General features: G+C 38.8%; 1 protein-coding gene across 3 annotated transcripts in view; it reads right to left on the bottom strand.

Annotated features, from left to right (window-relative positions):
* The window catches only part of HEATR5A (HEAT repeat containing 5A), a 164,296-nt gene that overhangs the window by 88,829 nt on the left and 52,014 nt on the right, over positions 1-23,453 (bottom strand). For all 3 annotated transcript variants that reach the window (XM_075531220.1, XM_075531222.1, XM_075531221.1), the window contains exons 11-16: positions 21,502-21,613; positions 15,385-15,537; positions 10,696-10,795; positions 2,535-2,644; positions 1,188-1,351; positions 925-1,100 (exon numbers count right to left, since the gene is read on the bottom strand). In XM_075531220.1, the coding sequence (XP_075387335.1) occupies positions 925-1,100; positions 1,188-1,351; positions 2,535-2,644; positions 10,696-10,795; positions 15,385-15,537; positions 21,502-21,613 (815 nt within the window). The remainder of the gene's footprint in view (positions 1-924; positions 1,101-1,187; positions 1,352-2,534; positions 2,645-10,695; positions 10,796-15,384; positions 15,538-21,501; positions 21,614-23,453) is intronic.

Raw genomic sequence — 23,453 nt, 5'->3', positions numbered from 1 at the left:
AGGGACGAAGAGTAAGAGACAGAGTAGAAGGAAAGAGAAGAATGAATGAACAAAGAATGATCTTGAATAAAATTAACTTATAAACTGTGAGCCAAAAAAACCTATTTAATTTCTCAGGTAGTAACAAAGTTTCCTGGCAGTGAATATGAGTATTTTCATCTTGGGGAAAGCTTTATCTCCCATTACTAATTAAAACTCTGTCATTTTAAATGAGATTATTATCAATTTTTGGTTTTTCAAAGCCAAAGTTCATTTTGAGTTAATTGATAAAATTATTATTTTGAAATCCTCGAGTTTAAGGCTAATACCTGACGTATAATGGCTCCAAAAAGTCTCAAAGGGAATAAAGTCTGGAAAAACCTCTTAGCAGAATTCCAGCATGTCTTTTTAACAACAGCTCAAAAAAAACAAACAATGTTCTCTTATCATCACTGATTTTTTCACATGTATTTTCACTTGGATAAGATAATCATGGGCAAACGGGCAAAATAGTGTAGCCACAACCATGCAGTGATTGTAGCTAGTAGTTCAAATACATATCAGAGTTCCATGGTAGAAAAGATCTAGTGATATGCTCCTGTGCAGGTCATAGCTTAGGAAGCCCTAAAAGGGCAGTTCTACGCTGTCTTATAGGGTTACTATGAGATGGAATCAACTTGAGGTACACAACATCTCACCTTCAACTTTTATTTATAAGAAATCTTAGCTGTTAAATGTTTTGAGAATGATATGGCAACAAATGTACAAATGTGCTCGACACAATAGATGTATGTATGGATTCTAAGAGTTGTACGAGCCCCCAATAAAAAAAAATCTTAGCTGTCAATGAGCCTGTCATTCTTCAGACCCATCAATTCTCATCATGCATTCAATAACCCAATTACTTATTTATTTCAGAATAAGTAAATTATTGAAGATGTTTACCTTTGAGTTTCTCCCACATGAGCACATGCAACCCCAAAGAACTTGGCTGCAGAACTAATAACTGATAGCATTGGAGGTAGGGGTTTAGGCACTGAATCTCCTTCTACATCTTTCTCATATATAGAATAAGGGTCATACTCAAGACTTCCACAAGCAACACCATTACCAAGCAGGAGCTAAAAAATAAAAAAAAAGTCAGATCAGGCTTTTAGATCACTGTTCACAGACTAACTCTACCCAAGAATTATCAAAAAATACTTTACCTGTTCCTCAATAAATCTATGGTCAGTCTCTTGTAGCAAGGGACTCAATATTAAGAGATCATCCTGATGACAAAGGGGTGGAAGTAAAAATGTGGATGCTGCCACCTGGATGTCAGGGCCAGTCAAGTCAGCAACTAGTTCTTTGAGTATAATACCCAGGTTTCCTGTTAAATAGGAGAAAATGTTAAATTAGCAAATTAGTACTAGCAGTTATCAGATTAGTGTATGGGTTAAAAAAACAAACAAATAAACAAACAGGCTTTGATCCACACATTGGTTAACTTTAATATATCAAAGTCAAATATTTTATTTCTCCTACCTGAGAACTAAAATGAATGGCTAAATTGTGTGCTTCTGTCCACAAGGTTGACTATGAATGGCTACCGAAAAGACATTTCAGTAGTATTGTGCATTTAATGCCTAATGAATGGAGACAAGTGGAACCCCTGAGACTACAGCACTTAGATACTCTTCAAATTTGGAATGGAACTCACCCCAAGGGATTACCATGCAGTCAAATAAGGGATAGGCCTACAAACATACGTGTGGAACACATTCCCCAGAAACTAACCAAATGAGACCAAAAGGGCAACATTTGCCACCAAACAAAGCTCAGGAGGCAGGAAGGGGCATGAAAGGAGGATGAATAAATATGGAGAACACAGGGAAAAAATAGAAGAGTTCTCTTATGGCAATTAATGTTATGAAAATATATGAATATAAATTGTTCACTGGAAAATGGATTTTCATCTGATAGGCAAGGATCTGCACCAATAAGAATTGGTGCAGGAAAATTTCCTCTGGAAAGAGAGCTCAATTACAAAATCCATCTGTACAGAGTAACAACTCCTGGACTGCAGCTTGCAGTTGACCTAAACTTGCATCAACTCCTCATATCCACAGTAGCTTAAGTTCTATGTCACTGGAAAAATGGATGTCATCAGTAAAGTCACCTTATACTCCAAGGGATGACTGACCACATTTGTCTTTTTGTTTCTTTGTTTTTCTGCCATTTGTTTGCTTTGCTCTCGTGTATTTTTTTGTCATAATATGATCGCCAAATTAAACCAGAATTGTTCATAACCAGCGGACAAGCAGATGGATTTAGGCTTACCACTTAACTCTAGCCCCAATCTAAGAACAGTAAGCTTTTATACCACGGCCATGCCTGATAATGGCTTTCATGAAATGAAATGGATTACTTGGGAAACATTCCCTCAACCTAGTGAAAACAAAGTACTAAATAACTTCCATATAATTTATTCATAAAGTATTCAGTGAATGTTAATTCTTTTTCAGCCACTATACTAGCTAAAACAGTAAAACATTTTAGTGTAAGGCACATACCTTCATATGTTTCAGGAGGTAATAAAATCAATAGTTCATATAGTCTTTGTCTATAAACTATTGATGGTGTTTTCAAAGGATTTCCATATGTTTTTAGAATTGACACAAGCCTTAAAATAAAAGAAAACATCAATCTTAAATTGGTTAAGTTATATAACAATGTACAAAGTATTGACAGAATGAATATAAAATATAAAATAGTTATATATGTATTAGTGAACATTTGCTAGTGCTACTTTTACTATTTAAGAAAATAAATAACATTTATTAATGAAAAAGGTATTAGTATTCAAAAAAGAAAGTATGAGATTGCAAGTGTCACAGTCAGAAATAATACTAATTTTTCTAACATTGTCCATTAAAAATAAACAAATACTTGAAAACCCCATAAACTATATTCAGCTTAGATTCCTAAGGTCACAGAATATTTAGAAATGAAAACTTACTGTCAAAATTTATAACTTCATATTTATGAAATCAACATCCATTTATTATATAGAAAAGCAATCAGCCAAACAAACCAAAATACTGCCTGCCATAGTGCTGTTTCTGACTCCTAGTGACCCTTTAGGTCAGGGTAGAACTGCTTCTTAGGGTTTCTGGGACGGTAAGTCTTTACAGAAAGAAACAGCTTCATTTTTCTTCGTGGGGAATAGCTATTGGATTTCAATGAAGCTCTTGAGGTTAGCAGCCCACTGCTTAACCCTCAGTGCCAACAAGATTCCTAAAACTAAAATAAGGAGACACAAATATATGCAATGAAAAACTCAAGTATTGTTAAAGACTAGAAGGCACCACCAAGTAATAAGAACACCAAAATATGAAAATCATAAAACAATTTCCCCTTCATTAAAGCACAAATTGTCAAGGTTTTCCTAAAATTTCCATTGAAGAAATCTCATCTCTTTCTCCTTTCTCTCCTTTAACTTTCAAGGATTCTTACTCTACTTTCTCTCTTGGTGTTCAGGTAGCGCTTTCTAAGCCAGCATTCCTTCTGGAGGTGAAATGAGACGGTCAGAACCTTTCCTACAGGGCTGCTGTAAGTAGGAAATCATTTGATAGCAGTGGATTTTGTTTGGTTTATTCCTCTAACAAGTATTTATTGAAAACCTACTTGTGGCAAGTCACTATGCTATCTATCAACTAGAATATGGTATCCATCTATCTTAGCAATAGAGAAATTACCGTGTATGTTCGAGTATAAACTAATTTGACCATCAACTGAGGCACCCAATTTTACCACAAAACAGCATTAAAAATGTGCTGAAAAACCCAGCTTGTACTAAAGTATGTATGGTAAAGGTAATTACTTTTAGTCTGCCAATGGAGTAAATCTTCTCTATACCCAAAAATTCTATGGCCTCTACGAAAGTCTAACATTTATTCTTTTGCATGTTCTAGAAAACTATTGCTTGCTATTTTATAATATTGGGTCTCTTGTTTTGTCATCTTGAAAGATCATATAGAATATTTAAGAATAAATCCACTGCAGATCCCCTCATAGAGGGGTTCAGGAGAGGAGATGGGTCAGTCAGGGTGCGAGGTAGTACCGATGAAGAGCACAGCTTTCCCCCAGATCCTGGATGCTTCCTCCCCCCAACTACCATGATCTGAATTCTACCTTGCAGGCTGGATAGGGCAGAGGTTGTACACTGGTGCATATGGGGGCGGGAGGCACAGGGAATCCAGGGTAGATGATACCTTCAGGATCAAGGGTGTGAAGGGCGATGCTGGGAGAGTGGAGGGTGAGTGGGTTGGAAAGGGGGAACTGATTACAAGGATCCACATGTGACCTCCCCCCTGGGAGAGGGACGGCAGAGAAGGGGGGGAAGGGAGACTCCGAATAGAGCAAGATATGACAAAATAACGATGTATAAATTACCAAGGGCACATGAGGGAAGGGAGAGCGGGGGGGGGGGGGGGGGAAAGAGGACCTGATGCAAGGGGCTTAAGTGGAGAGCAAATGCTTTGAGAATGATTGGGACAGGGAATGTATGGATGTGCTTTATACAATTGATGTATGCATATGTATGGATTGTGATAAGAGTTGTATGAGTCCCTAATAAAATGTAAAAAAAGAAAAGGAAAAAAAGAAGAAAAAAAGAAAATGATTAGGGCAAAGAATGTACAGATGTGCTTTATACAATTGATGTATGTATATGTATGGACTGTGATAAGAGTTGTATGAGCCCCTAATAAAACGTTTAGAAAAAAAGAATAAATCCACTGTATTTTTGTGTTTCTCTAACATCAGATGCAAAAATCATAGGTAACATAATTTTATCATTTAAATCAGCAGTTCTCAACCTGTGGCCTACGACCCCTTTGGGGCCAAACAACCTTTTCACAGGGGTCACCCGATTCATAACAGTAGCAAAATTATAGTTATGAAGTAGCAACAAAAATAATTTTATGGTTGGGGTCACTACAACATGAGGAACTGTATTAAAGGGTTGCGGTATTAGGAAGCTAAGAACCACTGATTTAGATGCTAAGAAATTACAAACTATATATTTCAAAACTTTGCAATTCATTTAGTTCAAATTCATTAAAACTCTGATCAAAGGGATATAGATTTTTTCCAAAAGAAAGTAACTTGAATAGAACAAAGGGATTTAGAAATGCACAGAACATGGCATTTTGTGGGGTGGATGTGTGCGTAGCAACAAAACATCCCTGGAGGTTTCTGTTTGCATTAGGAGGGCAGATTAGGGTCTTCTCTGAAGGGCTCTCCTATTATTTTAGATGCTATGTAAAAGATGCTTTGCATTTGTGACACGGAGAAAGAGACTTTTCTAAAGGCAACCTTCCCCTATCCCAATTAAACCAAGCAAGCAAATAAAAACATAAAACAAAATGAAATCAGAGTGGGAACCATTACCAACACAAGTATTTGAAATTTAGTTGGCATCCCTGGCAAGGTAGAGGTGGCAAGGGGGGTGTGGGTGGAGGGGAGGGTCCTGAAGAAATCTATAGTGGTCCAAAGTCTTGGCAGAGGCAAAAGCATATCATATGAGACTCAGCTAACAAACAATGATTGAGTTGAAGAAATAACTCAGAATACAGCAAGGAGGGAAGGAAAAAATATGAAAAGATTAAAGACGAAAGACAAAATGAAAAGTCCAAAACTTGTCTATTCAAAGACTGAGAAGGAATATGTCAAGAGCCTGGAGAAGAGGCAGTATATGAAAAAGTTAACAGCCAATTATTCACAAACACTGTAAGGCAGAAAACCAATAAAGTGGAAATCAAGTAGAATTAATACAAAACAAAGAAGCCACAAAAGCCACATATTCCCTGTTAAAAGACAGAGATTGTTAAATTCAATTTTAAATATCCCCAAATGCACAGTTTAAAAGAGATATGTCTCTGTATGTCTGCCTAGATAAGATAGGTGGGATAAACAATTCGGAGATGAAAACAATGGGACCAATGGTTCCGGGAGGTACATGGGAGAAGGGGAGGTAGGAGAAAGGAAGGGGCGGTTAACCAACCCAAGAACAAGGGAACAATAAGTGAACTAAAATCAATGGAGAAAATGGCATAGGATGCCTAGTGGGGCTTAATCAAGGGCAATGTAACTGCAAGAAATTACTAAGGTCGAACATGACAGTGGGACAAGAGGAAAGTAAAAGGAAGTAGAGGAAAGAACTAGGAAGTAAAGGCCATTTATAGATGTCTAAATACAGGTATGTACATATGTAAATGTATTTATATATAACGATAGGGAAATAAACCTATGCACTTATATCTATATGTTAAGAATCAAGGTAGCAGATGGACATTGGGCCTTGACTCAAGTACTCCCTTAACACAAGAACACTTTGCTCTATTAAACTGGCATTCTGTGATGCTCAGCTTTCCGACATGATCGCTGAAGACAAAATGGGTGCATAAGCAAAGGTGGTGAAGAAAGCTGATGGTGCCCAGCTATCAAAAGATATAGTGTCTGGGGTCTTAAAGGCTTGAAGGTAATGCAGCAGCCATCTGGCTGAGAAGCAACAAAGCGTAAATGGAAGAAGCATACCAGGCTGTGTGTTCATGAGGTGTTGATGGGATCAGGTAGCAGGCTTTAAAGACGCAGAATAAAATCATACCAATGTGATTGGGGGGGACATGGAGTGGAGAACAGAGACCCAAAGCCCATCTGTAGACAAATGGACATCCCTCACAGAAGAGTCACAAGGAAGAGATGAGTCAGTCAGAGTGCAGTATAGCACCAATGAAACTTACAACTTTCCTGTAGTTCTTTAATGCATTACTAGATAGTTTAACTCACAAAGATTATGTCAATAGTCTCAGAATATGAAAAATTGGCAAACCGTCATGTGGAATAATTTAACACATTGATCTCAATTAACTGGTTCAACGGATAAAAAATCAGTTAAGATAGTACAATGAGACTTTTTAGCCATAGAGCAAGGTCCAGTTAATTTAAAAGAATAGGGAACACACAAATTATATTCATTAAGTTAAAATCAGTAGCAAAACCATAAATTAAAAAATACATTTAGAAATTAAAGATTTAACCTCTACATAACCCAAAGAATTTTAAACAAAAATGTTAAATTAATAGAATATATATTAATAGTTTTGAGATTCAGAAACAGACTTTAGAGGAAAATTTATAGTCTTTAATGCTTACAACAGAAGAGAATAAATTCAATGATTTAGTATTCATTTTGAAAAAGATCTAAAGAAAACTGAAGGATGAAAAGGGTGATAATAAACAAGAAAAAACAATGATCATAACATTATCATCATTTAAAGCATTTAAAAAAGGAACAATCAAGGAAGAATGTAACCAAAGCTATTCCTTGTCAAGATTAATAGAAGAATCAGGAAAAACAAAATATGAGAAATAATGGAACTGTGTTAGAAGCAAAGAAGGCAATATAACAGGTATACTCACTGCCTCTGAATCGATTCTCATTGATTGGTATACTCACTGCCTCTGAATCGATTCTCATTGATTGGGACTCTACAGCACAGAATAGAAATCCCCCTGTGGGTTTCTGAGACTGTAACTCTATGAATGGGGCTTCAAGCTGTTGACCTTGTAATTAGTAGTTCAATGTGAAACCCACTATGCCAGCAGAGTTCCTCAATTAGTAAGTATAGTAGAGAGTGAAAAGAAAAATACTACTAACAAAATTATGCTGAAAAACTTAAAAGATGTAGATGAATTGAGAATATTCTTAGATGTATCTTGTCAAGATACTTAAAGGGAGTGATGGGGAGATGATAAAGAAAATCAGACCTTAAATAGTCAAAAAGAATTAAAGAATGAAATATTTTAAAATAACATCACACTAGCACAATTAGGAATTGACTACTTTCTAAGCTGATATAAAGCCTATAGCAAACATTTTTATTAGAGAACCAACCACTCTAATTTAAAATGACAGTTCTCTAATTAACCCATAAGGGAAGAGAGAGATTACAAATTAATAAATACATTATATTAAGAGGAGAATCTGAAAAATATCGATAGCATAAATGTTTAATACAGGACATTGGCCAGATATACATGTAATTGTATTATTATATATTACTAACAACATTTATAGACACACTCAAAAAGATTTATTTTATGATAGCAATGGAAAATATTGAATACCTGGAAATAAATTTAACATGAGACATATGAAAGCTTTATGAAGAAAAATAAATTGCACTTTAAAAAAGGAAGGTATCATGTTCACAGATATTGTAAAAATAAGTTCTTTTCAAATTTATCTACAAATTCAATGCAATCCTAATTAAAATTTCAACAAATCAGATAAAAAGTGAAAGAAGGACCAAGCGATATATAAAAAGAAATAAGATTAAAAAACCATGCTCTACATCAAAAACCCAGAACAAAAAATCATTATTGATGTGAATTAGGGAGGGGTGCGGAGTGAAGAACCAAAGCCCATCTGTAGACAATTGGACATCCCCTCACAGAAGGGTCACAGGAAGAAACAGCCAGTCAGGGTGCATTATAGCACCAATGAAGCATACACCATTCTTCTAGTTCTTTAATGCTTCCTATCCCCCATTATCATGACCCCAATCCTACCTTACAAATCCAGCTAGACCAGAGCATGTTCACGAGTACAAATAAGAGCTGGAAACAGGGAATCCAGGGTAGATTAAACCCCTCAGGACCAATAATGAGAGTAGCAATACCAAGAGGGTAAGGGGAGGATAGGGGTAGAAAGGGGGAACCAATCACAATAATCTACATATAACCCCCTTCCAAGGGGATGGACAACAGAAAAGTGGGTGATAGCAGTCAGGGAAAATTTTTTTTCTAAAGACTCAAGGGTTCATGAGGGAGGGAAGATGGGGGAGAGATAGAAAAACAAAAAGAGCTGATATCAAGGGCTCAAGTAGAAAGAAAATGTCTTGAAAATGATGACTGCAATATATGTACAAATGTGCTTGACACAATAGATGGTGTATGGATTATGATCAGAGCTGTAAAAACAGCCAAAAATAATCTTTTAAAAACCCTGCTCTAAAGAAACATTTTAAAGTAAGTGTAGTGAAGAAAGCTGATGGTGCCTGGCTATCAAAAGATATAGGGTTTGGGGTCTTAAAGGCTTGAAGATAAACAAGCGGCCATCTAGCTCAGAAGTAACAAAGCCCACATGGAAGAACACACCAGCCTGTGTGATCGAGTGGTCCCGAAGGGATCAGTTATCAGGCATCAAAGAACAAAAAATCATATCATTGTCTGCACACCTCTATGAAGACAAATGGGTGCATAAGCAAATGTGGTGAAGAAAGCTGATGGTGCCCGGCTATCAAAAGAGAGAGTGTCTGGGGTCTTAAAGGCTTGAAGGTGAACAAGCGACCATCTAGCTCAGAAGCAAAAAGCCCACATGGAAGAAGCACACCGGCCAGTGCGATCACGAGGTGCTAAGGGACCAGGTATAAGGCATCATGCAAAAAAAAAAACACGATATAAGTGTGTATATGTATGTGTATATATGTGTATATGTATATATATACCATATTAAATGAAGGGGGAAGTGCAGAGTGGAGACCCAAGGCCCAAGTGTCGGCCAATGGAGATCCCTTCATAGAGGGGTTTAGGAGAGGAGATGGGTTAATTAGGGTGCGAGGTAGTACCGATGAAGAACACAGTTTTCCCCCAGATCCTGGATGCTTCCTCCCCCCAACTACCATGATCCGAATTCTACCTTGCAGGGCTGGATAGGACAGAGGCTGTACACTGGTACATATGAGGGCTGGAGGTACAGGGAATCCAGGGTGGATGATACCTTCAGGACCAAGGGTGTGAGGGACGATGCTGGGAGAGTGGAGGGTGAGTGGGTTGGAAAGGGGGAACTGATTACAAGGATCCACATGTGACCTCTTCCCTGGGAGAGGGACAGCAGAGAAGGGGGGAAGGGAGACTCCGAATAGGGCAAGATATGACAAAATAACGATGTATAAATTACCAAGGGCACATGAGGGAGGGGGAGAAGGGGAGGGAGGGGAAAAAAAAAGAGGACCTGATGCAAGGGGCTTAAGTGGAGAGCAAATGCCTTGAGAATGATTGGGGCAGGGAATGTATGGATGTGCTTTATACAATTGATGTATGTATATATATGGATGGTGATAAGAGTTGTATGAGTCCCTAATAAAATGTAAAAAAAGAGGAGAAAAAATGATTAGGGCAAAGACTGTACAGATGTGCTTTATACAATTGATGTATGTATATGTATGAACTGTGATAAGAATTGTATGAGCCCCAATAAATTGTTTAAAAAAAAATTTTTTTTTTAATTCTGAAGACTATAAACAAATACACTGTAAATTGTAAACAAGGAGCTGTTTCTAACAAACCCAGAAAAGTTACAGATCAATCAAATGCACACCTGAAAAGGTTAACAGGCATAATATTTAATTTTATTAAATGTGGCAATATGAAAGATGTATCATCTACCAAATTATTTTCCTTTCATGTTATAGGTATTACTTTTTTATTCTTTTATGAACCTATTATAAGAAAACATACAAGCAAATGATTGCTCTCCTTTGCAGAAGGAAAATCATTAATCAACCATAGAAATTTTTCCTTATTAATATATTTTAAAGATATTATTTTAAAAACATTATACAGCTAAATGGTTTATTACATGCAATTTAAATAACTGATTCTTACTGAGCAAGCAAATCCACAGCACAAGGAAGTGGTGTAAGAAGATGCTGAATTACTTCCTCAGTAAGCAGATCACCACAGTGGGAAATAAAGCTCTTGATAGCTGAAAGAGAACAAACTTTAATTTGGCACCAATTGTGAAAAGAGCATCCAAATATGGTACATAATTCACATTTCCCTAGAAAAATAAAGAAATGTGCTAAAAATAAAATATTATTTAAACCTGTAATACTAAAAGAACTCTCTATGAATATAGCCTAAGAGACTAATAAGTAAATTAACCAAAATACTATGATTTTACTTAGCCTTTCAGTTCAGTCATGCAAGAGATTAACCTAGGTTCTATGTTTAGTTTTGACTTAGTTGCTAATTATATGCTAGTTTTGTGGAATCAAGTTAATTTTCAAATAAAAATTTTAGGTTTTTACAGGTTTAACATATTACCTGAAATAATAGTTTCTGCAAGCTATTTTATATAGAAAAAAATTAGTCTGAAGTTACTAAATTTTAAAATTAGGTTTTCTTTTAGTTAAAAATGTCATGAATCTTAATAAATAAAAGCAAATTAAAAGCCACCAAGATTTTTAAAAAATCATTTTATTGGGGGCTCATACAACTCTTATCACAATCCATACATACGTCAATTGTATAAAGCACATTTGTGCATTCGTTACCCTCATCATTCTCAAAACATTTGTTCTCCACTTAAGCCCCTGGCATCAGCTCCTCATTTTTACCCCTCACTCCCCACTCCCTCATAAACCCTTGATAATTTATAAATGATTCGTCATATCTTACACTGTCCGACATCTCCCTTCACCCTCTTTTCTGTTGTCCGTCCCCAAGGGAGGAGGTTATATGTAGATCCCTGTAATCGGTTCCCCCTTTCTACCCCACCCTCCCTTCACCCTCCGTGTATCACCACTCTCACCACGGGTCCTAAAGGGATCATCTGTCCTGAATTCCCGTGTTTCCAGTTCCTATCTGTACCAGTATACATCCTCTGGTCTAGCCAGATTTGTAAGGTAGAAATGGGATCATGTTATTGGGGGTGGGGGAGGGGAGAGAGGATTATTTAGGAACTAGAGGAAAGTTGTAGGTTTCATCATTGCTACACTGCACCCCGACTGGTTAGTCTCCTCTCTGTGACCCTTCTGTAAAGGATGTCCAGTTGTCTATAGGTGGGTTTTGGGTCCCCCATCCCGCACTCCCCCTCATTCACAATGATATGATTTTTTGTTCTTTGATGTCTGATATCTCATCCCTTCAACACCTCATGATCACACAGGCTGGTGTGCTTCTTCCATGTGGGCTTTGTTGCTTCCGAGCTAGATGGCCACTTGTTTACCTTCAAGCCATTAAGACCCCAGATGCTGTATCTTTTGATAGCCGGGCTCAATCAGCTTTCTTCACCACATTTGCTTATGCACCTGCTTTGTCTTCAGTGATTGTGTTGGGAAGGTGAGCATCATAGAATGCCAGTTTAATAGAACAAAGTATTTTTGCATTGAGAGAGTACTTGAGTGGAGGTCCAATATCCATCTGCTATCTTAATACTAAACCTATAAATATATGCACATAGATCTAATTCCCCATCCTCATATATAAATATATTTGCATATGCACATGCCTTTATTATAAATAAATGCCCTTTGCCTCCTAGCTCTTTCCTCTATTTCCTTTGACTTTCCCCTTGTCCCACTATCATGCTCAGTCTTCATTTGGGTTTCAATAATTCCTCTTAGTCACATTACCCTTGATCACGCCCTACCAGGTCTCCTACACCCTCCTCACCACCGATTTGTATCACTTGTTGTTCTCTTGTCCCTGGGTTTGTTAACACCACTTTCTTCTCCCCCTTCTCCCCCTCTCACACGTCCCCCTGGAACTGTCGGTCCTGTTGTTTTCTCCTCTAGATTGTTCATCCAGCCTATTTTATTTAGACAGGCCTGCAGAGATAATAACATGTACAAAAACAAGACAGAGCAAAACCAAGCAACAAAAGAACAACAAAAATCCAATGGCAAAACAAAACAAAATCAACCCCACAACATCAACAACCAAAAAGAAAAGCTTGTAGTTAGTTCAAGGACCGTTTGTTGGCCTTTAGGATGATTTTCTGGTGCAGTCTGATGGGGTGCCAAGCCCTGGCTCCAAATTCTATTTTTGGTATTCCCTGGGACTTCGTTGCTCTGTTCCCCTTGCTGTTCTGTTGCATGCCCATAGTGTTTCGCCTCAGTGTGGTGGGGTAAGATCATGCACAATTCCGACACTGTGTCTCCAGTGTTGCCCCCTGTAGGGTTATTGGTCAGTGAGGGATGCCGTGTCTCATAGTGGGGCCGGCCATATGGTCTTTTCTGTGGATTGTCTGCTCTGAGTGGGAATATCATCATCAAGGCTTGGTGGGCCAGGATGTGCTCCCCTCTCTTCCTCCCCCTTCATTTGCTCCCGTGTGCTCTGATCAGACATGTCCCTCTCCCTGAGCTGCAGCTTCAGTGTTGTCCTCTGAAATAAATTCTTCTGGGGGGCCAGCAAGATTTTTAAGGGATTCCTACCCCTCTTGACTTCAAGTTTGCATGCTGTTGCTGGTAAGACCATTGAGTTGGTTTTACTTCTTAGTGACCTTATGTCCAGCAGAATGAGGCACTGCCGAATCCTGAGCCATCATCATAATTTTTGCCTTGAGTTGTATATTGCAGCCACTGTGTCAAATCATCTTGTTGAGGATCTTCCTGTTTTACCAACCCTCTCCTTTACGAAGCACAAATTATTTTTAATGATTTACGTTCTATTAACTTTATTGTAAGGCTAAATGAAACTAATGCCATAATTCAAAGCCATTAACTCTTCAATCTTCCTTATCTGTTGTCCGGTTTTGGCACGCATATGAGGCAAATTTAAAGACCATGGCTTGGTTGAGACTTTCCTTGGTTCTCAAAATGACATCCCTCAACACTTTAAAAAGGACTTTGGAATAATTTTGACCAATGCAATAATAATTTCATTTACTGACTGCTGCTTCTGTGGATGTTGACTGTGGATCCAAATAAAGTGAAAAATCTTCCAGAACTTCAAGACTGTTTCCATTTATCTTACTGCTGCTTAATTGGTCTTCTGAGAAACTTTGTTTTATGTTGAGTTATAATCCATACTGAAGGCAATAGTCTCTGATCTTGATCAAAAACAGTCCTTTTCAAGTCCTTTTCATTTTCAGCAAAAAGGCTTGCATCAGATGCATACTGCAGAGTGTGACTGAGTCTTCCTCCAATCCTGATGCTTTATTCTTCTTCATATTGTTCAGCTCTGAGATTTTTTCCTTAGTATACAGATTGAATAAAAAGGACAAAACAATACAACCTCAATACATACCTTTCCCGATTTTAAACCATGCAGTATTTCCTCACACTGTATGTACAACTGCATGCTGGCCCCTGGTCATGTTATCCATTGTTGGCTACGATTCACACATTCAAATGCTTTTGTACAATCAACAAAGCAGGCAATCAACCACCTTTCTGATATTCTGCTGAGTCAAGATCCACCCCTCACATCAGCAACGATATCTTATTCTAGGTCCTCTTCTGAATCTAGCTTTAATTTCTGACAGTTCCCTGACAATGTATTGTTGTAACTGTTTTTGAATTATCTTCAGCAAAATTTTATTTGGGTATAATATTAATATGTGGGTTGCTTTCTAGATATAAATTTCTTTCTTGATACACTGGTTTTGTTTTTCTAGAAAACAGCCTCGTACAAGATGGTCTCTAAATTCAGGTAAACTATCATCAAGCTATTACTTTGGCTTTCATGACCTGTTTTAATTCTTGTTAGCTTTTAATTGAACTTGTAGATGAGCAAACAGTTTCCTATTTTGGACTGGGCCTTTGGCCATTTTCTGAAAATACTGTTTTTCCATTGTATCTTTCCACAGAATAGTCAACTTGATACATGTGTAGTTCATCTGATGAGGTCCTCCTTCCTTATATTTTTCAGTATGAGATCTCTGCTGAAAACCTGTCCACCATGGGGAAACCTCTACAAATTGGTAATACCCATAACATAGCTTCCAACATAACAGCAACATGCGAAGACATCACAGTTGTGTTAGTCCAGCTAGACTAGAGAAATAAGTTCACAGACATGCACATGTTTACAAGAAAGAGCTTTATATACAAGAGCAACTGAATATTGAGACATTTCATCCAGCGTAGTCCATATCAAGTCCATAAGTCCGATATTAGCCCATATGTCCGATACAAATCTACAAATTCCTCTTCAGACTCACGCAACACATGCAATGACGCTGAGTGCAGGAAGCTCATAGGCCAGTGTGTGTGAAAAGTCTTGTGGATCCAGTGGCAGTGGAAGCATCTCAGAGCTGACAGGGGTCTCTCCATGGCTCCTGCAGCCCCAGGGCTCTAGCGTAGCTCCATGTGTCTTCTCAACAGGGAGTATATCTGTGTCACACCTCCAGAGAGGCATTTATCTCCTGAGCGCCTCTCAATGAGGTCATCAAGCTGTGACCAGACTGACAGGCTAAACTCTACCCCTTCACTCTTAAGTCTCAAATGACAACAGATTATGTAACTACCACAACAATGCAACAAATTTACAAGTGGTAGAGAGAAAACAGATGAGCATGTGTAAAGACAAAGGAAGTCAGAGGAGAGAAAAAGACTAAATTCAATTTACCACACAGTGCACCCGCTCGTCCTTCCAATGTCACCTGCCACGTAAATAAATCTCCTCTGTTCTTCTCTGTTTCTAGATCTTTGGGAGATACAGGGAAAACACATTTCCACAGGAGCAGAACCCGAGCAAGGTGATGACTGACAACAGCAGGGCCTGTAATTTATTAAATTTGTTAGTGTAAAAGTGGTTATTCTTGAAATCTTATCATTAAGCTGGTTCTTGTCTCTTGAACATAGGAAACAATTGAGGTTGTCAGCCCCTACAAAGATTCAGTGTTGAAAACCCCAAGGACCAGTTACACTCTGTCCTATAGGACTGCTACAATTTAAAACTGACTCAATGACAGTGGGTTTTGTCTTTGTCTCTTAAACATTCTCATGCACTACTGTACTCCATTCTATTTTTCTTACATTGTAGTTGCAAAAGATTCTCCTATTGAATGATTTATTACGTGAAGGCACTATAATTCGGAAAGAAAGGAATATTAACAGAAGTTTAAGGCTCCAGTGCCACTTCTTCCACTATGTCTGTGACCCCTGTGAACCTGTTTCTGTTATCTAATACTAAAGAAAATACCACCTGTATAAACTGCTGACTCCTTACGTCAGACTGTATTTTAAAATGCTTTGAAAAACTGTAATGTACCACATAAATGCAAGGTAATATTACTAAAGTAACAAACACTTTCACCACCTATTTGTCAGTTTGTCATGCTATGGTGGCATGTGTTTTGCTTTGATACTGGAAGATTTGTCACTGGTATTTCAAATGCCAGCAGGATCACTCAAAGTGAACAGGATTCAGCAGAGCTTCCACACTAAATACAGGAAACAAGGAATAGACTGCCCACTTCAGAGGCAGTAGCCACTGAAGAAACCTTACATAGAGCTTTGAAACATTATCAGATATAGGTATAATGAATGGAAGAACATTGTTGAAAATAGTGCCGTAGGGTAGGTCCCTTGGGTTAGAAAGTACTCGAAATGAGACTGAGAAGGAGTTGCTTTCTCTAAATAAAGTCAACCAGAATATCATATTTTGCTTTGATGTTACTATGTTGGGAATAACACAATCAAGAGGAATGGCTTATCACTCATTGTCAAAAGAACAATCAGAATCAATCATGAGGTAGAATGCTGTCTGTGACAGGATATCTATCTACTTTCATAGAAATACAATCAATACAAAATCATTCAATTTTATGCACCAACTACAAAAGCTTGTGATGAAGAAATCGGAGAATTCTATCAACAACTTCAGTCAGAAACCAGTCAAACATGCAATTACATGCACTGATAGTGCCAGACGAATGCAGTGTGCCGGCAAGGAGTGGGGAGCCAGTGGAGGGGCCTAAGGGCTCAGCCCCTATACAAGCTACGTGGACAACTACCCCTTCCCCCAGGAGAATTTACTTGAGAGGACGGCACAGAAGCTGTAGCTAGGGTAGAGGGGTATGTTTGATCAGAGGAAATGGGAGCAAATGAAGGGAGAGGAAGAGAGAGTGGAGCACATCCTGACCCATCAGGCCTGGAGGACGATATCCCCGCTCCGAAGAGCCAATGGACAGAGTGGACAATATGGCTGATCACACTACGAGACACACCGCTCCTTGATGGCCCAGGGCCCTAAGGGGGAGAACACTGGAGACTCAGGGTCGGAACTGGCCCTGACTGACCCTGTGACACCGAGGCAAACCACTAAAAGTGTGCGGCAAAGCAACCATGGGAGCAAGCAGGGAGACCCCGAGGGAGTACAAAGGACAGACTTTGGGGACAGAGCATGGTACCCCATTGGACCTGGCTGAAGGACACGCCTAGAGATTAAAAAATCAGACCTCGATCTATTTACAGGTTTTTCTTTCTTTAAAAAAATTTTTTTCTTTTAATTAATTTATTCTTCTATGGGTAATTGGTTTCCTTTTTTGTTGTCATCACTGTGTTTTCACTCATCGCCTATCTTGTTATGACTCGAATTTTGGTGCATATTATTAATCTTCACAGATCTATCTATAGATAAGATAGACGGGATGAATAGTCTGGAGGAGAAAACAATGGGACCAATGGTTCTGGGGGAGGACACGGGAGAGGGGAAAGCAGAGGTAAGGAGGTGGTGCTGACCAACCCAGGGACAGGGGAGCAATAAGTGATCCAAAATCAGTAGGGATTCAGCAAGGGAAAGGTAACCGAGAGAAATTACTGAAACCCAAATGAAGGCTGAGCATGATAGTGGGACAAGAGGGAAGTAAAAGGAAAGAGAGGAAAGAACTAGGTGACAAAGGGTATTTATAGAGGTCTAAAGACTAGAATGTACATATGTAAATATATTTATATAAGAGTGTGGGGAAACAGATCTATGTGCATATATTTATAGGTTTAGTATTAAGGCAGTAAATGGACATTGGAACTCCACTCAAGCATTTACTCGATGCAAGAATATGCTGTTCTATTAAATTGGCATTCCAGGATGCACACCTTCCCGACACGATTGCTGAAGACAAAGCAGGTACATAAGCAAATGTGGTGAAGAAAGCTGATGGTGCCTGGCTATCAAAAGATATAGTGTCTGGGGTCTTAAAGGCTTGAAGAAAAACAAGTGGCCATCTAATCAAGGGCAAGGTAACTGAGAGGAATTACTGAAACCAGAATGAAGGCTGAACATGGTAGTGGGACGGGAGGAAAGCATAAGGAAACAGAGGAAAGGAGTAGGAGGCAAAGGGCATACAGAGAAGCCGAAATACAGACATGTACATATGTAAATATATTTATGATTATGCGGAAATAGACCTATGTGCATATATTTATAGGTTCAGTAGTAGGGTAGCGGGTGGACAATAGGCCTCCTCACGCACACTTCCTCAATACAATAGCACCTTGCCCAGCTAAACGGTCATTCCATGATAACCACCTTCCCAACATGATCACTGAAGACAGATGTGTGTGTAAGCAAACATGGTGAAGAAAGCTGATGGTGCCCGGCTATCAAAAAGACAGAGTGTCTGGGGTCTGAAAGGCTTGAAAGCAAACAAGCGGCCATCTAGCTCAGAAGCAACAGAGCCCACACAGAAGAAGCACACAAGTCTAAGTGAATACAAGGTGTTGAACGGACCAGGTAGCAGACACCAAGGAACAAAAACAATCATTGTGTGATCACCTTCCTCACGTAAACACTGAAGACGAATATGTGCACAAGCAAGTGTGGTGAAGAAGGCTGATGGTGTCTGGCTATTGAGAGATATAGCGTCCAGGGACTTAAAGGCTTGAAAGTAAACAAGCGGCCATCTAGCCCAGAAGCAACAAAGCCCAACGGAGGCAGCACACCAACATGGGTGATCGTGAAGGGCAGAGGAGACCAGGTTTCAAACAACAAAGGGGGAGATGGAGGGGGGAAATCACATCACCGTGAATGAGGGGGAGTGCGTAATGGGGACCCAATGCCCATCTGTAGACAGCTGGACATCTCTTGCAGGGGGCTAGTGGGGAGGAGATGAGTCACTCAGGATTCAGTGTAGCAACAATGAAACTCAAAACCTTCTAGTTCTTGAACGCTTTCTCCCCTCTCAATTATCATGACCCCAATTCTACCTTGTGGAACTGGTTAGACCAGAGGATGTACAGCGGTGCAGTAGGGATCTGGAAACACAGGGAATCTAGGACGGATGAACCCCTCAGGACCAACGGTGGGAGTGGCGACACCGGGAGGGAAGGGTGTGTAGAAAGGGAGAACCGATCTTGGAGATCTATGTGTAACCTCCTCTATGGGAGATCGGCAATGGGAAGGTGGGTGAGGGGAGACGCCAGGCAGTGTAAGATAAGATAAAATAATTATTTATAAACTATTAAGGGTGCAGGGGGAAGGGGAGAGTGGGGAGGGAGAGGGAGGGGAAAAAAAGGAAACCGAGTTGATTCCAGGAACCCAAGTGGAAGGCAAATTTTGAGAATGACGAGGGCAACGAAAGTATAAGGGTGCTTTGCTCAATTGATGTATGTATGGATTATGATGAGTTGTATGAGCCCCAATAAAAAGATTTATTAATAAAAATAAAGTGGCCATCTAGTTCAGAAGCAACAAAGCCCACATGGAAGAAATACATCACCCTGTGTGACCACGAGCTGTCGAAAGGATTAGGTATCAAGCATCAAGGAACAAAAAAAATCATTGTAAATGTGGGTGAGTGCAGAGTGGTGACTCAAAGCCCAATGGTAGCCAACCGGAACCCCCTTACTGAAGGGTTGTGGGAAGGAGATAAGCCAGTCAGGATGCAGGGTAGCAACGATGAAACATAACTTTCCTCTAGTTTTTACAAGCTCCCCCCCACCTACTATCATGATCCAAATTCTACCCTACAAATCTGGCTAGACCAGAGGATGTACATAGGTACAGACAGCAACTGGAAACACAGGCAATCCAGGACAGATGACTCCTTCAGGACCAGTGGTGAGAGGGGCGATGCCTGGAGGGTGAAGAGAATGAGGGGTAGAAAGGGGGAATTTATTACAAGAATCTACGTATCACCTCCTCCCTGGTGGATGGACAACAGAGAAGGCGGGGGAGACGTTGGACAGTGTAACATATGACAAAATAATAATAATTTATGAATGATGAAGGGTTCATGAGGTAGGGGGAGTATGGAGGGGGAAAATGAGCAGCAGATATTAAGGGCTCAAGTAGAAGGCAAATGTTTTGAAAATGATGATGGCAACAAATGTGCATATGTTCTTGACACAATGGATGTATGTTGGATTGTGATAAGAATTGTAAGAGCCCCCAATAAAATGATTGGGGGAAAAAAGATGCATTGATAGTTACTGTTGATTGAAATGAAAAACTGGAAACAAAGAGGGAGGAATGGTAAATGGAAATTACAGTATTGGCGATAAAAATGAAGCAGGGGGATTGCATGGTAGATTTTACAAGAACAATGACTTGTGCATAGCAAATACCTCTGTTCAACAACACAAAAGGAAACCATACACATGGACTTCTCCATATAGAATACACAAAATCCAACTGAGGACATCTGTAAAAAGAGATGAGGCAGAAGTTCAATATCAGCAGATAATACAAGGTTAGGGCTGACTGTGGAACAGACCACCAATTTCTCGTATGTAAGTTCAGGTTGAAGCTGAAAAGAAATTGAAACAAGTCTATGAAGTGCCAAAATACAACCTTAAGACTACCCCATCTGAATTTCGAGAGCATCTCAAGAAGAGATTTGCTGCATTGAATACTAATGAAAAAAGACCTGAGTAGCTGTGAGGGGTCATCAAGAACAGCATTCAAGAAGAAAGTAGAAGGTAACTAAAAACAAAGGAAAGAAAGAAAAGATCAAAGTGGATACCAGAAGAGACTGTGAAACTTGCAATTAATAGTACATTAGGTGAGGCAAATGGAAAAAATGATGATGTCAAAGAGCTGTATAGAAAATTTCAAAGGGCAGCTGGAGAAGCAAAGTAAAACATCATACTGAAATGTATAAGGCCTGGAGCTAGAAATATAAAAAGGAAGAATATGCTGAACTTAAACTGAAATAACTCAAGAAAAAAAATTCAAGCCTCAAGATGCCACACTGAAAGAGTCTATGGGCAAAATATTGAATGATGCAGAAAGCATCAAAAGAAGATGATAATGGGAATGCAAAAGAAACAGTCACTGGAATGCAAAAAATATACAAACTCACTATAAATAGGAACTAGCTGACAATCCACCATTTCAGGAAATAGCACATAAGCACCAACCAATGGTGCTGAAGGAAGAAGATCAAGCTGCACTGAAAGCATAAGCCTTTGGAAAGAAGGTTCAGGAATTGATGGCACACAAACTCTAAGGACATTTGAAAGACAGCTGCTTAGCCAACGGACTGGAAGAGATCCATATTTGTATACACTTCAAAGAAAGATGATCCAAAAGAATGCTCAAACAAAAGTACAATATCACTGATATCACATGCAAGTGCAATTTTGCTTAAGATCATTAAAACAATGTTTGCAGCAATACATTGACAGAGAGATGCCAGAGATTCAGGGTGTAGTCATTAGAGGACATGGAACCAGGGATACCATTGCTGATGTCAGATGGATCTTGGCTCAAAGCAGAGACTAGACCTTACAGAAGACTTACCTAATGTCATCAGAGATGCAATCAACAGCCATCCAGCTTGTGTACGTTGTGCTGAAAGGCGGCTATTCTGAGCAGCAGAACACAGCAAGTCTTCTGCTAATGTCATAATAATCTGTTTATGATTACAACAACAAGGTTGTTTATCTTAACAAGTATGTCATTTATAGGCTAATAGATAAATTAGTAATTATCTCATGCTACATTAACTCTTACATATGATAAATGTTAAGTGATGAAGCACTATCATTCAGAAAAGTACAAAGAAAAAATATTCAAGATTTACTATGAGTTTATTAGGTCATAACTTGCCACCCCACCCCACCCAGCAACAAACAAAAAGCAAAATAAAATGAAACCCCACTGCCAATAGGTTGGTTCTAACCCACAGCAACCTTACATAGAGTTCTAGGGGCTCTAAATGTTCACAGGTGCAGACAGCCTCATCTCTCTCCATTAGCAGAGTGGGTTTAAACCACTGACTTGGCAGATAGCAATCCAATGCTCACCCCACAGCACCATTCGCGTCCGTAGATAGTATCTAACAACCCTATTAATCTTTGTAAGACTGTTCAACTAAAGCTATACAGAGTTTGATTTTACTTTTACATATTGCTAGAAAAGAATTCCTTACAGGAATACCATCACTCTTTAAAAGATTCTATACACCTGCGTTCCTTTAATAGGAGAACTAGTGGTGTAGCACTGGACTGCTAACTTTAAGGTCAGCAGTACGAAATCACCAGCTGCTCCTTGGGAGTTGGATGGGGTTTTTGAATCCTGTAAAGAATTATAGTCTTAAAAATTCCTGGGAGCATTTCTACCCTGCCTTATTGAGCCACTATAAAGTCAGCACCAACGTGCCGACAGTGAGCTTGGTTTTTCGAGTGTAAAGTGACTTTACTATCTAAATGACTGAAAATTGTCTTTCCAAAGGCAATAGATTATTGGAGTTAAAAGCAATAAAATAGTCTCATGTTAAGAGTATCACAATAGAATAGGATACACTAAAAATGTTCTATCTTTAAAGTTATGAGATTAGCAGTAATAAAATAATGGTAACAAAAAGCATATACTTCACATTCAATATAATATACACTTATATTACAAAGACCAGGAGGCTGCTAGAGTGTAACTTTCTTTCACACTCTCCTTTTCCTTTTACATAAAACTTTTTACCTTTGATAATGATGAATGACATCATTTTACTCTGTGTTATTAATTAACTCATTAAGTACCAGTGTGTTAACAATTATGTAAGTACCAGTATGTTAATCATTACGTAAGTAGTAGTGTGTTAATAATTAACTAAGTGTGTGAGTTACTATTTGATACCATTTATCCTCAATTGGAATTTTTGAACATTTATCCATGCATGTAAGCATATGGTTTCAAAAAGTTGTTGGAAAAACCCATTTCTTCAACAAGTTTTGAAAGCCTCCTTATAGAGTTCTATTAGATTAATGGTATCTTTCAAGTACAATTTGAGTGATACAGGCTTTTGGAATTGCGAATGATACTTTGATCTGTTATTTCTTAGGAGGAAGGCTCACTCACTGCCATCAAGCTGATGCTGACAGTAGTGACCCTATATTACAGGATCAAACTGCCCCCATGAATTTCCAACACTATAGCTCTTTACAGGGGTAGAAAGCCGTCTTTCTCCCTCAGAGCCACTGATGGTTTTGAAATACTGACTTTTCAGTTAGCAACCCAACAAGTAACCATTACACAATTAACCAAATCAACTTGCTACTAATTTAGGTCCACTTTTTGCATAAATGTTGGACTATTAAGCAAAAGTTCAGCAGCTTAAAGCCAGTAGCCACTCCTTAGGAGAAAGATGAGGTTTTCTGTTCTGTTGGGGCTTTATAAAGCCTTGGAATTGACTTGAATTGAACCGACTGACTCAGGGCAGTGGGTTTTGGCAGTCTAGATCACTGATGGATGGTACG

This window comes from Tenrec ecaudatus, chromosome 14 (genome assembly GCF_050624435.1).
Source record: "Tenrec ecaudatus isolate mTenEca1 chromosome 14, mTenEca1.hap1, whole genome shotgun sequence".
NCBI lineage: Eukaryota > Metazoa > Chordata > Mammalia > Afrosoricida > Tenrecidae > Tenrec > Tenrec ecaudatus.
Note: the sequence above shows the minus strand (reverse complement) of the source record. Positions and strands in the feature narration are given on the sequence as shown.